At 33.7% G+C, this 16,503-nt stretch overlaps 1 protein-coding gene across 6 annotated transcripts; it reads left to right on the plus strand.

Moving 5' to 3' along the window:
- Positions 1–5,600: 5,600 nt before the first annotated feature.
- Clk (circadian locomoter output cycles kaput protein Clock) lies at positions 5,601–16,252 on the plus strand. Of its 6 annotated transcripts, XM_071724746.1 has the most exons (13): positions 5,604–5,906; positions 6,238–7,387; positions 9,106–9,229; positions 9,313–9,461; positions 9,662–9,753; positions 9,861–10,065; positions 10,140–10,235; positions 11,331–11,406; positions 11,480–11,718; positions 11,785–12,020; positions 12,756–13,214; positions 13,570–13,743; positions 13,978–16,252. In XM_071724746.1, the coding sequence occupies exons 3-13, from the start codon at positions 9,192–9,194 to the stop codon at positions 14,380–14,382; spliced, it is 2,169 nt and encodes a 722-aa protein (XP_071580847.1). In that variant the 5' UTR covers positions 5,604–5,906; positions 6,238–7,387; positions 9,106–9,191; the 3' UTR covers positions 14,383–16,252. The 6 variants fall into 6 exon arrangements, with proteins under 6 accessions (XP_071580851.1, XP_071580849.1, XP_071580847.1 ...); XM_071724750.1 differs by lacking the exon at positions 13,978–16,252 and adding an exon at positions 13,826–13,965 and having other exon boundaries at positions 5,601–7,387; XM_071724748.1 differs by having other exon boundaries at positions 5,603–7,387; positions 9,185–9,229.
- Positions 16,253–16,503: the final 251 nt, after the last annotated feature.

Raw genomic sequence — 16,503 nt, forward strand, 5'->3', positions numbered from 1 at the left:
TCGCTGGATCCCAACCATTTGTACTAGAATACTCCGTTTGTCCGATCACGCAATGTGGTCTTACTGGTTAACTTTAATACTAGTTCGTATAGAGAATACCTACCATATTACTTACGGCTTGCGAGACAATTGTAATTGCATTTTAACCAACAATTTCGAAGTATAACGTATTAGAAGATAGCACAAGAGTTCGTTTTGTCCGGATCAACATTTAAACGATAGATCCGACCTCACCCCCTAATTATCTCCGAGTCGTCATCTCCGTGTTGAAATCGATTAAAGTCGAGCGTGTTTCTTCCCCGCTTGTGTGTAAGCTTTGCGCCTCTTGCGAGATGCTTTTTAGACCCTCGATCCCACATATACTTACGCATAAACACATGCACACAACACACACATGCCACGTGTACTCATACACATATACATATGCCGTAGCTACACTAAATATATACTGATATACAAACATACAAAAATATATACACGTACATGATGCCCTAGATATAATACATTCGATCCCATTCACAAGTAGACACGTTCGCATATTCAAGAAGCCACGCTAAGGATAATTAATATGTATATAGAGGATTCTCCTGTGAATGTGTGCGCGTAGTTAGAATCGGCTCGCTTAACAGATGATACGTCGTCACTTATTGCTATTTGCTGCATTGACAATTTTCTTTTTTACATGTTGCGTGATAGTTTTTGCGATTTAAGTCGATTTAAAAGCGATTACAAAATAACATTTTTTGCAGGCTCATGTTATACATACAGATACAAAAATGAGTACGTAAAAATTGTATGTTTTCTATAATTTTCTACGATAACTTGTTGGCGGGACATTATTGAAATTAATGAAATATGATGCAAACAATTTGATTATTCTAAAAAAATAACTATTTTGTGGTGTTATTGCCAACCTTTTATATGATAAATATTATAGATATTTTGAGTGTATGTATGTATATATATATATATATACACACACACACAAGAGAAAATAGGCTTTAATATTAAATTTCTTTTAATCGACGATGACAACAACTATTGCGGCTCGATCAACATTATCCTTCGAGTGTCTTTTTTTTGTTACAATGCTTTCTTTATTCCCGTCAAGCGTTTTCCCTAACATTGTGATACGAGATATACTTTCTGTTCGCAATATTAGTTCCCCGGTGCCTTTATTATTGAAGAGAAAAATGGTATCAATGTTACATTTTATTTTATATCTTATTGAAGATGGCTTGATCTCTAATCCCTATTCCTGCCCCTCTGAACATAATAAACACGGTCGCCCCCCTTGACTACAAGTTTCTGAGAACAAAGAAACAATAAAAAAAATGAACAGTGAACAACGCTTAAAGACTAAATTGAAATGAATCCTATTGGGAATATGTAAGATTAAAGAATAAAAAAAAATTAAAAATCACATAATATTTAAGGTCATGAATTTATAAAGATATTTACACTTTAAGAATAAAGAGAATCTTCTGTGGCAGCATAATATGCGGAAAATTACTAGTTCGACACTTAAACTAACCGTATGTTGGGGACGAGGACGAAGGATTTTCTGGATACGTAGACACGAGGATAGTGTCCCGACGATCCTTCGGATCGCTGCGTCTTCCGACAGTGATGTAACTATTAACACGTAATCCCTTAACGTTATATTTTTCCGGTGGTAGCTCTCGAGTTGACGCTAAACGCTTTGTTTCTGATATTAGTAGCAGCGCGCGGACGCTTAGAGACGTCCCATGATAGCGATCGTTACGTTTAGCGAAAATTCGAGAGCTGCATTAGCCACCGGCAGTTTGTGATATATTTAGTGAAACAAATTAAAAAATGGTTGTTATTCAAATTAAAAAAAGAGAAGAAAGGAAGAGAGAGAGAGAGAGAGAGAGAGAGAGAGAGAGAGAGAGAGAGAGAGAGAGAGAGAGAGAGAGAGAGAGAGAGAGAGAGAAGAGAAGCGCCTGGCGGTTTTACATCCATACACTTACACACCAAACGAATTTGGTAGTATAATTGCGCACGCTGCTAAGAGTGATCCGATCCATATAACACACTGAGGCTAAATTTCATAGGGCATTCCGTGGTAGATAATGAGCGGAAGGTTGCCTTTCAAAGCCTTTTTGTGATCTCCGCAGTTTCAAAGAATGTTTAAGAGAAGTAGTCAATTTGCATGGTAGAGGAGTAGACAAGATTTGAAGATTGCAACCAAAATTCTCTAGCCAACATGCAAAATAATAATTTTTCGTTATATTTCAAACTTGAGAAAGCAAAGAAATTTTCATTAAAAGTAAAAAAATCTCTGAAAAACAACTAGGCCTAAATTTATTTAGTGAGCATTTTAGAGATTTTTATTCTGGAATTTTTCTGCTTTTCAAACTTTAAACCTATGCAAATCGAATCGAGGAAACTGGAAGTGTCATTTCAAATTGGAATTATCGCTTTTAAGATGACACCTTCGGTTTATCAACGTTCATCGATCGTGGAAACTGAGGCTCGGATCACAAAATGCTTCTTTGGAAAGATAACAGGCACTATCAATCTACCAGCTTAATGTTGTTTATTATTACACAACAATTTTATATATATCAAGCCATTTCTACTCATTACGATACATAATTTTTTATAACGGATTCAGCAACGCAGATTGAACCACCTGTACCATCTTACGTCGCCGGCCTCCTCTTAGCAGCGTCGACCGCCGTGTATAACTAATTGTAAATTTTAGGTATTACCGCGCGTATAATAAGGAAAAAAAAGCGATAAGTGAGAATGAGGCGAACTATCGTGGAGGAGAGGAGGAATAAGAAGATAAACAAAAATGATAATACACATAACAACACACACACTATATATATATATTGTAATATTATTTTTCGAACATAGTAATGTAAAATGTAGAATATAATATATATATATTATATATATTATATATATATATATATATATATATATATATATATTATCGTATTGTAACGATCATTTCGTATAGCGCTAGGCTGGACGAGGTGTTTTTGGAGGTTTAAGAGAATTAATTAAGGTGGGCCAGAAGCGGGCGGGCGTGCTGAGCGGCGCGAGGTCACACTGATATTTTTACCAAGTTTTTCGAATATTGGAGATCCCCCATGATTCCTATATAATGAGAACTTAAATGTATCCTCGCGCCACTGCCGCCTCCGCGCTATTTATTAGCGATCACCCGCCGACCAGTCGTCGAAATTCAATTCGAGCTCGCGTCGTGTTCAACTTCGTACAAATATGGAAGCAAACAACATGTAAACAACACACTATATCATACAACACATATAAACATACATATATAACGCTTGAACAACAAGGTAAATGATACAATTGATCGCAATGCTTACTCCGAAACTGCGATCCTTAAGATTAGCCTCTAATGTATAATTAATTGATCTCCATTATACATTGAGGGAGCAATTGACGTTCTTTTAACAGATCTAAATTTTGCATTTCAAACCGAAGCTACATTGGTCCTTTTGTTTAACGATAAAGAATTGCAGCGAAGATGCAAAATTGTGCCATCTGTTTGTAGAATAGATTAAACACGAAAAAAAAACAATATATTTTTTAAGTAGATATATAAAGGTTGTAAAAATATATTTTATTGCAGATAGATGTATATCCGAGTTCTGTGTATAGACACAATTTTCAATGAGATAACGTAATTATCTCTTCTAATTTCAAAATGTTTCTTAATATAACTCTAATTCGGCAATTACTTGAAATCAAGTCTGTGTCGGTTGTTCCCGTCCTATGATAAAGTACAATTAGGCAATATACTAATGGAACAGAAAATAATAGATAAAACGCATCTGTTGCAGTTCAGTAATTTTGAATTATTGACGACTGGCCTGCGGAGACTTTTCAATTTGTCGCGTCGAAGATCAAAACGATGTAATCGAGATAATATCGACGAACGAAATCGGTTTTTGAACTAGAGCAATTCTTGTCTAATTACGACGTTCCGTTCTTCGAGGCGATGCGTGCGTATCTTAATTTTTCATTGTTCACAGAAGGGACGAAGAATAGAACAGAGAAAGAGGCGTGTACAGTGGGATTAGTGGGAATGGTTGGCTATAATATGAGTAAAAAAAAGGAAAAGAAAAGGAAAGTCAAAACTCACTCCCCCGTTCCCTTCCGCCTTCCTTTCCCTTCATCTCCTACTTTTAAACCTATCACTTTTGGAAACTCCTCGAGTGTCGGCCCGATATTGACAACATAAAGCGAGATGTTTCCCGACCGCGAGAAAACGCGCGACTGTGTAAATTTTGCGAGGACTAATGTAATACGTAAAAAAAAAGAAAATATTTACTAATACGTTGTGTTTTAACATACTTATCGGATATTATTGGTTGTCGAATATAATATACGCCCTACAAAATTCAAAACTTACGACGAGTTGCGGCTAAGACTTCTTCCTTTCGTTTTGTTTTTATAGCAGTTGTTATTCGATGTTTTGTTGTACGAATATGCTGGCATGTTGAATCGTGGATGAGAACCAAGAGTCGCGAAGCTGGATATATCTATTTTCTGCGAGGCGCAATCGGCTCCGTCGCGGCTTTTGAGTTTCGCATGTTAAATTACTGCGTTAAAACCGCTCGCAACAACACCTTTTGTCCGTCGTTTCCTTGAACGAATTTGACCTGCGGTTTTATTTAGCACGGCGAATACGCAGCAATATTTCATACAATGCAGACGGACCGTGTCGTAAAGCTTGTCGCAACGGCACGAGCAGATTGCGCGTCGCTTTTAATAGAGAAGAGAAGTAACTATACGGACTAGAGGAAAATTAACATTGTGATGTTCATTGATCAAATATGTCAAAAGAAGAAGGCCCACTGGTTGAGGCCCGACATTTCTGAGTACACTATAAATAATAAATATTATGTAAAATTTATTGAATATTGTGCACATTTCATTGCATCACCTTATATCCATTACGTACAAGCAGATGTCTCTAATAATGAGGAATAAATTAAGAAAATTAATTCTGAATTTTTGCAACTTTAACGGTATTATTTAATCAAGGCGCGATATATATATATTTTGGAACTAGAGCAATTTCGAGAAACGATTAAATTTTAAAGGAAGATAAAAAACTTTCGAGTCAGTCGCTAAATCTGTAAATAAAAAACATGATATTACTGAGGCATTTTACACGTCTTCCTTTCTCTTCTGTATCTCAACGTAAAGAATCTCGTTGTTTCGTGGCAATGAAAAATCGCGATGGCCGATCTCTTTTAGAGTATTTCTTTGCGAAACAGTGTGCCGCCGGCCGCCAGTTTGGCCGCAAACATTGTGGAATTTATACTCGCGGCGACGATATTTCACGGGGTATCAGATGTCACGTCCGTTGCGAATTGCATTACGGACGCTAGCTCAACGATGCTGCTGCAGCGGGATGCATGTGCAGGCGTGCAGGTCGAACGTTTGAAATAAACGCATGTATGTACGGCAACTGGCGCGCGCGCCGGCGCGGCCGCGCGGCGGCCGGCCAATCGCGGCCAGTCGAATGTGCGCCGCGACGTAATATACCGCGCACATTCACCGCGAATGCACGATAGCAATAAGCGATAAAGCCGCGATTGCGCACTGTCGGGAAAACAGCTCGACTGCCATTTTCGCTACGTGAAAATCCATTCTGAGGCTGGTCGACCAAGCCGACATCAGTGACACGGTCCAGTGACATTGGCAATACAGAATACAGACAGAATTTTCTCTTAGTCGAGATGAAAAAAAATATGTAAGAGTGGAAATTGTAGGGTCATCTGATTTCCAATGAGATTCGGAGGAGCGGAAATACGGGAAATTGTAGGCGCTGAAAGATTCTCTTTCGAAATGGAAAAATTGGATACTACATGAGCGAGTAATCGTGTTAAAATGTGTGTGCGTGCGTCTGTGCGTATGAATCCCTTAAATTTCATAAGTTTTAAAAAAAGAAACTAACATTTATTTCGCATCTGTTCTATTGCTGGCGGTCAGTAGAAGTGTCTGATGCTAGCATAATTATCGCTGCGACTCTCAACGTAAGAGTCAAAGTTCAAATCTCTCTGGAACCAATTATCTTTCTATTAAAAAAGACAAATTTTACTTAATTCTTTGAAAAAATAGATTTATGACAGAAATTGTTAGATTTTTACCTCTCATTGATTTTCAAAAGCGTAGTCCAATTAACGAAATAAAAATATTAATACACCATATTATTTCATATAGTCATCGAGTTTGACAAATTTGAGATGTCGGGAAGCTGTAATTTGTGCAAATTTGAGAAATGATAAGCTCTCATTAAATGAACCGTCATCGGCATCATCATCATCATCATCATCAGCGCGCAGTTTCACGGAGCGAAGGGGACTTTTGCCAAGGCGGTTGGCAGGTCTGACTCGTCTGTTTCTACTTGGCCTACTCTCCGTGTGTTCCGCATGGATTTTCGCAATCATCGCGCGGAATCGCGGTAAAAACTCGCGATTACGTTCACGATCGATAAGGCTCGGCTGCGCGGCTAATGAACCTAAGTGTGACGATAGCAAGGCGCTACAGTCGGCAGTCGGCAGTCCGTTGCAGCGTCCTGTCTGTTCACTCCGATCGCGTAATTGACTCCGGAGGCGTTGTGAAAATCGGAGCGACCGTCGTCGGAGCGGACGGTCGCCGCGGAGTGCTTTTCCTGAAAAATGTGGCGGTGCCATCGGCGAAGAGCGTCATCCCGTGCGAGCGAATACGACATCGTCGAGGAACGATTGGCGGAAGACTCGAAAAGTCCAACGTACTTCCTCGACTTGAGACCTCGCGAGAATTCGCGTGCGTATACGTGCGCATACGTGTGCAATAGCGCACGGCGTATATTTGGTGCAGGGCGGGCTGTTCACGCGGGCATCCCTTCTGTCAGTCGAAGTGGGTGAAAGCCGTAAGAAATGAGACACCTGAATCTTCGTTGATAGATAGACGCTTCAGACGTTTCTTCTCATTGTTAGTGGATGCAGCGGATTTTTAATTTGGTTACTGTCGGTCATCTTCTCGTGTTATAAACTGTCCTACTGGGTTTCTGTAGTGCTGAAACTTTGTGATTATAGAATTTAATACCGCTTCCTTAGAGGACTTATCGTTGTTATAGACTGAACTCGCATTCATCTCGATCCTGACAATCTGCCGACTGAAATATTTGGGAAATTATAGTGAACGAGTTTTATTAAATATTTCTTTCTTGTGGACTGTAAGTGACTGCCGCAATTATCGCGTACCAAACCGGCAATCAAAGCTGTTCTGTGCTGAAAAATGTGTTTATCTAAAAGTGCGAAAGGATATAAGCATCATTAATCCAAGAGCATTTGCATATTGCGAAACAGATATTGCATCAATTAACATAGTAAATATTTTTAATAATATATATTTTTTAAATATATATATTTATTTATTCTAGGGAAATTTGTTGCATAAAGCACAATATATTTATTGTAGTTATATTAAGAAATAATCTTTTATTTAAGCAAAGCATATATTATTTATAAATTGATAATTGATCATTATTACTTATATTTATTCAATTCTTATATAAGTTGCTAGATAATTATGAGCAAATTATTTATATTGCAAGTATTATGTGCTTTCAAAATGTTTATGAAAATCTTTATAGATTTAATAGATATAATATTTTATAGATATAATATAATTTGAATTTGTAAAAAATTTATCTATGTACGGTAGATATATCGATAATTTGTCAGCTTCAGATGATCACTGTTTCTACTTGATTCTATTATTGCTGATTAAGGATTGCACTGATTTATTCGATTGATCATTTTTATTCCTTGTAACAGTAGAATGGAAGTGATCATACAATATAAATATTACAACTATTATTTTTGCACATTATATTATGTTAAATTATTGCAATTTTTGGTCAATAAATAAATATAATTAATTTTTATTGCACTGCAGTTATATAATTCTTGATGTAATTTAAATCAAGCAATTATTTACAATTAAAACAATGTTATTGACATTTTAATGTAATTCTCATATCAAATTATTTCATCAATTTTATTTTTAATGTACGTTATAATTTATTTGAATTTATTATATTGATAATCAAAATTTATGTAGAACTAAAAAGTTATTTATATTATTATTTAACCATAATAATAATAATTGTTTAAAGTCATTTTTTAATTGCGCAAATTTTGTTTTAAATTTTACTATTTTTAAAGTACAATTTAGATGTATACAAGCTGCACGAACCATTTATTTAAATCGATAAAAAATGTTTCCAGAACGTAGTAAATAGTTATAATTTTCGTATATATAATTTTATTGTTTAATATTTGCTTTAATTATCTTATGCTTCTGTAATACTACATGTTTGTTAATTTCTTACAAAATAGTCAAAATACAAATTAAAATATAAGACATTGCTCATAATATTTATACAATTATTATTCTGTTATTATCGAAGATCAATGTAATTTTTGATTAATGTATTATGTTATTTAAAATCAATTAACATCACCTTTAAATAACATTGCTTGACAACAATATAAAATTAGCATTAACCTTTAGACTGCTGGGAAAGCCACTTTTGTGGCCCTTGAGTGTGATAATAAGTTAGTGACATTTAATAAACACTAAATGTATTAATACACACAATGAGTCGTTCCATTCATGCCGGTGACTGTACTGACTATACATGTGTATATTGTAGTCTACGAGCCACGCTGCCCACGCAATACGTTCTCTCCATGAGCATACGTTTATATTCATTCATGTTGTCAATACTGCACTTAGGCTTGAAATTTCATAAATCTAAGCTCAGAATTGGAATCAGCGACACCGAAAACCCCCCAAATACACTATTTTTGAGGGGAAAAAAAGTTTTTATTTGACCGTATGTTCCCTGCCGCGGAAGCCACTTTTGTGGCTCCGAACAAATCTCGGCATTTTGCGCCATGTGCATGTTATTTATATAGATAAATTTTTTATATAGATAAAAGGACACTATTTTAATGAAAAAATGCCGGCACAGTCTAAAGGTTAAATATATCAATATTGAATACACATTATGAATATATCAATTTTTTCCTTTTGCAGAAACGAGTCATTGTATTATTATCTTCATCTTTTCAAGAAGTTTTATTATATTAAATTAAAGAACACGTTTTGTCTTCAGCAACATCATGGACGATGATATCGATGATAAAGATGATACAAAGCGGTAGGAACTTATTTAAAATTCTTACGCAACTTATTTAATGTTTGTCGCGATAAATATTAAGCGTATAAATGTTTGTCTTTCAGAAAATCGCGTAATCTCAGCGAAAAGAAACGTAGAGATCAATTTAACATGCTTGTGAACGAGCTTGGTAGTATGGTTAGTGCCAATACGCGGAAAATGGATAAATCCACGGTGCTGAAGTCAACAATTCTATTTTTAAAGAATCATAATGGTAAGTGCAAGACTTTTCACAGTGCTCTGTATAAAACTGAAATATCTCTGTAAATAATTAAAATTAAAATTGTTAATTAAAATTCTTAAGTAAACGTAAAAGAGTTAATAAATGGATTAACTTTTTAATCCATTACTGTCATTTGATAAGCTTTTAAATGTCATTTTTTGAAATTACAGTATGTAATTGTTTCTTTTCAGAGATAGCTGTTAGGTCGAGAGTCCATGAGATTCAAGAAGACTGGAAACCATCTTTTCTTTCTAACGAAGAATTTACTCACCTTATATTAGAGGTAAAATTTACTACAGATTATAATAAATTAAACGTAAGATTATAGTAAACTCTGTAGTATTATTTAATGTAGATATATTTAATATATAAATGTTTATTTAAATATAGGCGTTGGACGGATTTATAATGGTTTTTTCTTCAAACGGACACATTTATTATGTCTCCGAGAGTGTTACGTCTCTGCTTGGATATCTTCCGAACGAATTGGAGAACACAACTATTTATGATATAACATATCAAGAGGACCAGCCGCAGTTATATAATGTCTTACTGAATCCCGGGAGCACACGAGATAGACGCAGTGTGAAGAAAGGTATTTTTTCTAGTCATTATAGAAGTTAAGAGATTTATGTGATTACTATTAAACATAATTTTCTATATTAACAGAGGACCAAATTACTTTCACGTGTCATATCAAAAGGGGTGGACTCGATTTTCGGGAAGAATCTATTTATGAACTTGTACAGTTTATTGGATACTTTCGTGAGTAAAATATCTCGATACTTTTCAATTTGCAAAGTAATTCTATAGGGTAACTCCGGTATTTACGCCGCGCGGGGATGTACGCCGCAGAAGTCAGAAAAAATAGAAGGAATGAAGGTATTTGCTCGCAATTATATTCTGTTATGTGCCTTTATGCCATATTAGTATTGTGTTGTAATTTCAGTTCTTTACTGTTAATATTAACGAAACCGTCGTAAGTTGAATCGATTTTTCAATGTAGTAAGTAGCGCGATCATATATTACGACCTACATAAAATGATTACTGTAAAGAGTGTAAAAGGTTTAATGGTTATTTCATGATACATAAATGTAAAGGGATATAGTAAAAGGATGGAATACAGCAAAATGCAAGTGCATAGCTCTTGTACCTATTCTTTGTTTAGCTTGATATGTATATCCCACCTGCCTGGGATATACGGCATTTGTAGCGTGCGGAATTTATGCCATAGTACAAACTCTGTAAAAGTCGAAATCTCCTATGTGTTCTTTTTCCTTCTTTTTTTGGATCATATAACAATAACCTTTAATGCATCTATCGTTCGTTTATTTTCTTTTTAAAATTGTTCAGTTTTATAATTTTTTGTTTATCATTCTTACACCTTAATAAACTTTTTACACACATTTTATGACATATTATGACATTTTATTGCTTCATTTATAAACATTACTTGTAATTTTTTGTAAGGCGTATATTTCACCTATGAATATCATTTATCCCACCGCTCTGGGATATATGGCAAAAATGCAAGGGTCTCTAAAAGTTTTTTTTGTTAAATACGAAGAATAAATGTTTCATATTTCTAATTTTTTTTTATAGTAGTAGACAGTATAAAGTTTTTATTCGTATAATTCATTTGCCTTAAACATAGTAAATAGTACTCGATAAATTAAGTTTTCCTTAGGTGCGGCGTATATACCGGAGTTACCCTATACTAAAAATTAACTTTATCAAACAATTTTATATTTTATTGCAAATAATTGTATATTCTCAAAACCAGTTTTATCAGACAACCAGCTTTATCAAACAACTTTATATTTAAAATCGAATATAATCAAAGTATTGTGTTGTTACAGGTTCTGCTATGGATAACGATGTTGACAATCTATTGCCAAATCAGAAACTTAGTAATACCAGCGGATCAGATAACAAGTACTTTCCCTAGCCGTATACAAAAATTTAAAAATACAATTGCATCGCAATTCATTCACGTTCACTTTTGCAGATTGGTCTTCGTGGGTACGGGACGTTTGCAAACTCCTCAGCTTATCCGAGAATTATCCGTGACGGACAGTACGAAGTCAGAGTTCACATCTCGCCATAGTCTCGAATGGAAATTCCTATTTTTAGATCACAGAGCTCCACCTATTATTGGGTATCTGCCTTTTGAAGTTTTAGGCACTTCTGGTTACGATTACTATCACGTAGACGATTTAGACAATGTAGTTACGTGCCATGAATCATGTGAGTATTGAAAAAACGATCGACTAGTGATCGACAGTTGAGTATTAATTACGTCATCTTTTTTAGTGATGCAGAAAGGCGAAGGGACGTCTTGCTACTATAGATTCCTCACGAAAGGCCAGCAATGGATTTGGCTGCAGACCAGATTCTACATCACTTACAATCAATGGAATTCGAAACCTGAATTTATCGTGTGCACGCATTACGTGGTCAGTTACGTCGACGTAATGAAGGAAATGCGCGCGGAATCGGGGGGTTACGATAAAACGCAAAATCAAGACATTTTACTGCCTGTAAAACAAGTAAGATGATAGACGGCACGCGATTATATAATTTTATAACTATTGTGATATTAATTCGGACAAAATATATCCGTATGTATAAATGCAAGGAACGGAGACTTCAAAACTGAAACAATTAAAACAATGATTATATTGTCATTAAAGAATTTTAAATTTAAATTTCAGTTATACAAAACTTATGCCGAATAAATTTTTAATAGATATTTGTAGACATTTTTATTATTTTATCAATTTATGTATATTGGCCAATATTTTGTGACTGATTTTATAGTTCGATTGTAATCTTTGTTACACATTTTATTGGTGTTGAAGAATATTGTGGATAAAATATTTGCTATAGGAAAAGCAGATAAAGTTAAATAATGGAATAGAGAAATAAAAATAATTTTTAAAATTTACTAAAAAATATAAAATAAAATAGAAGATGAAGCAGATGTTATTATTCACATTGATTATTTCTTCCTTTTATAAATTTTCAAATCAATACAGTTAAATATACTGATGATTATTTAACTTAGAATATTAGAAATAATAATTAATAATACAATATATAAAATAAAAACATTAAAAAACAAAATTTTGAAGAAAAAGAGAAACAGAAGGAAGAAAGAGAGGATTCTCTTTTTTTTATGTATGTACGCAATATCTACAATATTATTATATGATTCGAACTCGATTTACATTTGCGCGTATGCATTATATTTATATTCGGTTCACATTTTTACACACACACAGGTAATGACATCTTGTCAAACACCATTAACGCAATGGTCAAACAAATCATCGAGAACGTCGAAGTCGATGACAATCGCTTCCAATCTCCGACATCGCGGTGATGGTTCCAATACGTCTTCAATATCCGTTTCATTACGAAGTTCACCTCACTCACAAATAACACATGGATCAAGATCGAACGCAGCTTCTGCAAGTAGTTCCGTGGTGTCGAAGCCAATAGCATCGGTAGACAGTAGGCAACAGCAACAAACGCAACAGCAGCAGCCACAGCAACAACAGCAACAGCAGCAACAGCAACAGCAACAGCAGCAACAGCAACCGCAACAACATCAGCTCGATCAATCGTGTATTAATTTTATGGATCCCGCGCAATATGCAACAGTTAATCTGCAATCGGTCGTCACAACGGGATTTGCAGCGCCTGCTGCTCCAATTCTTTCATCCGTACCCACTCATGAGGTAAGAAAATAAATTATTCGTGACATTAATATTAATTGCACATGTATAATTATATATAAAACGTACAATTTTTATTCTGATCGTGTTTAAGGTGCAACTTTCGTTACACAATCGCGTTTTAATTCATTTTTGTATAAACTGAAAAGACTTTCTTAATCTGCGTAATCCATGCATACGCATTTTTTAAAAATTTGTTTAATTTTAATATAATAAAATTATATGATTTATATAAATTTAACAAAATTTGATCTATATTTATAATATTTTAACGTTATATACTTGTAAATAGTTTAATTGTATATATTTCTGAATAGTTATAAAGATGTTTATTTTGTTGTATTCTCGGTATTTTCAGATGTTACATCAGCAGGGTATAGTAATGACTCCTGCGCAGAACCAAATACAAGATGAATTACAACGGAAACATGAAGAGCTACAACAACTGATTGTTCACCAGCAAGAAGAATTAAGAAGGGTCTCAGAACAATTGTTTATCGCCCGATATGGGATTCTCACGCCGTTATTAAATGTTTGTATATTTTTTAAATAAGAAATTGTGCAATAGTATCTAACTTCTTTAATTTTCGGGTAACTGATTATTTTTGTTTCAGACGTGCATCTATCTATTTATCTATGTTTATATATGTTTTTTACATATTGCTTTTTAAATTTTTTATTAAATATTAAAATTATAGTTGTTCACTGAAATACTATCTGCTTAAAAAGACATAAAAAACCTCTTTGATTGATATTTATATTTCAGACTGGTATACCGTATAATCCATCAAACCCGTGTCAACAAGCAAGCCGGTGTAATATTAATAATACTAATGTACAATTGCCCACATCCAATAGCGTACAAGGCGTGAACGTACTTCCCATACCAATTACTGTGCCAGTACCTATAGTGCCTACGGAATTATTTTCGCATTCCTTACAAGTGAATCCGTCGCCAGGCTCAACGCATGGCAATGTGGGCGCTATAATTCAAACCCAACAGCAACAGCAGCATTCGCAACTGCAACAACAACAACAACAGGGGCCACCGCAGCAGGAAGGTAGCAATTCCGATCTCGTGCCTTTCCAAATCTGTCCACAACAAGCCGAGATGATGTACAGTAACTTGGAGGCGTCTTCGAATCAACAGCAAAGATCTTCGCAAAATTAGAAAAGACTTTCCTCTTTTTATGTATTAATTGTATCTATAATATTAAGTAGGCAAGAAATTTTAATCTTCGAAAACTTAAGATTTTTCGAAATTTTCTCCCAAGTTTATGTTATTTATTTATCGCTGTGAAAAAATTGGCTTACAATATCTATTGTTACACTTACAAATATATTGTGGTCCTACCGTTCTTTTTTAGAGAGCATTGCAATTTTTGTAAAAATTGTTGTATGTTTCAAGTGTACAAAAATATTCTAAGAAGTTATGATAAGAACATTTGTGTGATAGTGGCAGATATTGCGTAAAATGTAACAAACTTTTAGCATTTTACAATAGCGTGCAATTTTTAACATATTGACTATTTCTTGTTCTACGATTGTTGTATATTTGTTCATAATTTCATCTATGTTTCTCTCGTGCGATCTCCAGCGATCTTTAGAGTATAAGGGACTTCCATATAATGGACTATCTTACAATTCTATTTTCAAGAAACTCTTAAAAACTACGAGGCAATGTAAAGCAAAGTAGTATTGTGCCACGCAAAATGTGTATTACATAAAATCAGAATTTATAAAAGTTAATTACACGCATTGTAAAATAATCTCTAAAAGAGATAAGTTTTGATAAGGAATAATGTAGCTTTTACTTAGAATATAACATTTATTTAAATTTTGGAAAGCTTTCCAGATTACGATATGGTACGATGGATATTTTTTTTATACAATTAATATAATTCTTAAGTTTCGCTTTATTTGCCTTCCTTCCATATTGAGAATATAATTTATATCTTTGTAGGGAAAAAAAGATTCTCAAATTAGAAAATTATTTTTGGAAAAGATAAAGTGATTAAATATTTAAGGGTTACTGCGTTATTGTATGTGTATATTGTATAAAATAACGAATAATGAAAATTCTGATAGTAAATCTGACAGTATTGAGTGTACTGACAGATCTACGGATTTATTGAATAAAGAGAAACGTATTACTAACACTGCGCGGACACCGTGGGCCTTTTAAGGCAAAGTCGATTTTTCATTTATGATTCCAACAATGGCTTCAGCACTCTTAAAAAAAATTGCAACAGTTTCGGCCTATGTAAGTATATAGAAATCACTTTTTGAAACCCTTAGAGATGATACATAAATTTTTATAGATTTTTTGTAATAGAAATACTTTCAAAAATCTTTTGGACTTAAAAGTCCCGGGGTGTCCGGGTATTAAGTGCTCCAAAAACACGGTGTCCGTGCAGTGTTAAGAAAGTAAAAGTATATTATATTAAATGTACAATTTTTATGTAAATTTTGGTAAGCTCTCAAGAATAATTTGTTTATTTCTATAAAGTGTAAAGCATTTTTATAGCAACAAGTGAGAGAGCTACGATCAAAGTGGACACATCACGTTTATATGTATTTATTGAATTTATTTTTTTAATAAGTGTCATCAAAGTCAACGGAGAAGGGACCAATCTCCACATTTTCCGGAACAGGGTGTATTTATATATTTGTATATGTATATGATGGCAAGAAAAGTAATATATATTTTGTGGTATGTATAAGTATAATGTTAGAATTTTCTTACATATCTAATGCATTATAATATAAATGTATGTTAGATTGTTATAACATTTCATAATTGTTGCTCGATCAAAATATCGTCAATATAGAACAAAAAGCTTAACATCGATCAAACTACGATATGTCATGCGATATGCCATTTAAATTGATGTGATGGCAATATATTCTTGAGACGACTGCGTAGAACGCAAAATGCAAAATATAGATTGGTATAAAAAATTTTTAGCAGAAATTATTCACATAGTTGACAATTTTATAACATACAATCGAATTTAAAATAAATGTACATTAGATAATTAGTTTTTCGGAATTTAAGAAATATCTACAAATTTTTATTGTTCCTAATGTTCAATAATTTTTTTCTCTTACTCTTTAAACTATATAAATTTACTACTTTTTTAAAAAAAGGTAAAGATATGATGTATAATATTTATTTAATATATTGAAATTGAAAAACAGCAAAGTGTTTCAATTTTATTTTTTACAAAAATTATTCTTTAATGTATGAAAGTTACATAATAATAAAAATTTCTGAAAGTATTACTACAAA

The sequence above is a fragment of the Temnothorax nylanderi genome, unplaced genomic scaffold (genome assembly GCF_030848795.1).
Source record: "Temnothorax nylanderi isolate EJ_2023f unplaced genomic scaffold, tnyl_v1.0 TNYL_tig0835_pilon, whole genome shotgun sequence".
In the NCBI taxonomy this organism is placed as follows: Eukaryota; Metazoa; Arthropoda; class Insecta; order Hymenoptera; family Formicidae; genus Temnothorax; species Temnothorax nylanderi.

Excerpts from the sequence above, each read along its gene's own strand:
- Clk (XM_071724748.1), top strand. The coding sequence starts at position 9,192 with ATGGACGATGATATCGATGATAAAGATGATACAAAGCG. Across the intron at positions 9,462-9,661 it reads ATTTTTAAAGAATCATAATG|AGATAGCTGTTAGGTCGAGA; the intron begins GTAAGTGCAAGA and ends GTTTCTTTTCAG. Across the intron at positions 12,021-12,755 it reads TTTTACTGCCTGTAAAACAA|GTAATGACATCTTGTCAAAC; the intron begins GTAAGATGATAG and ends ACACACACACAG.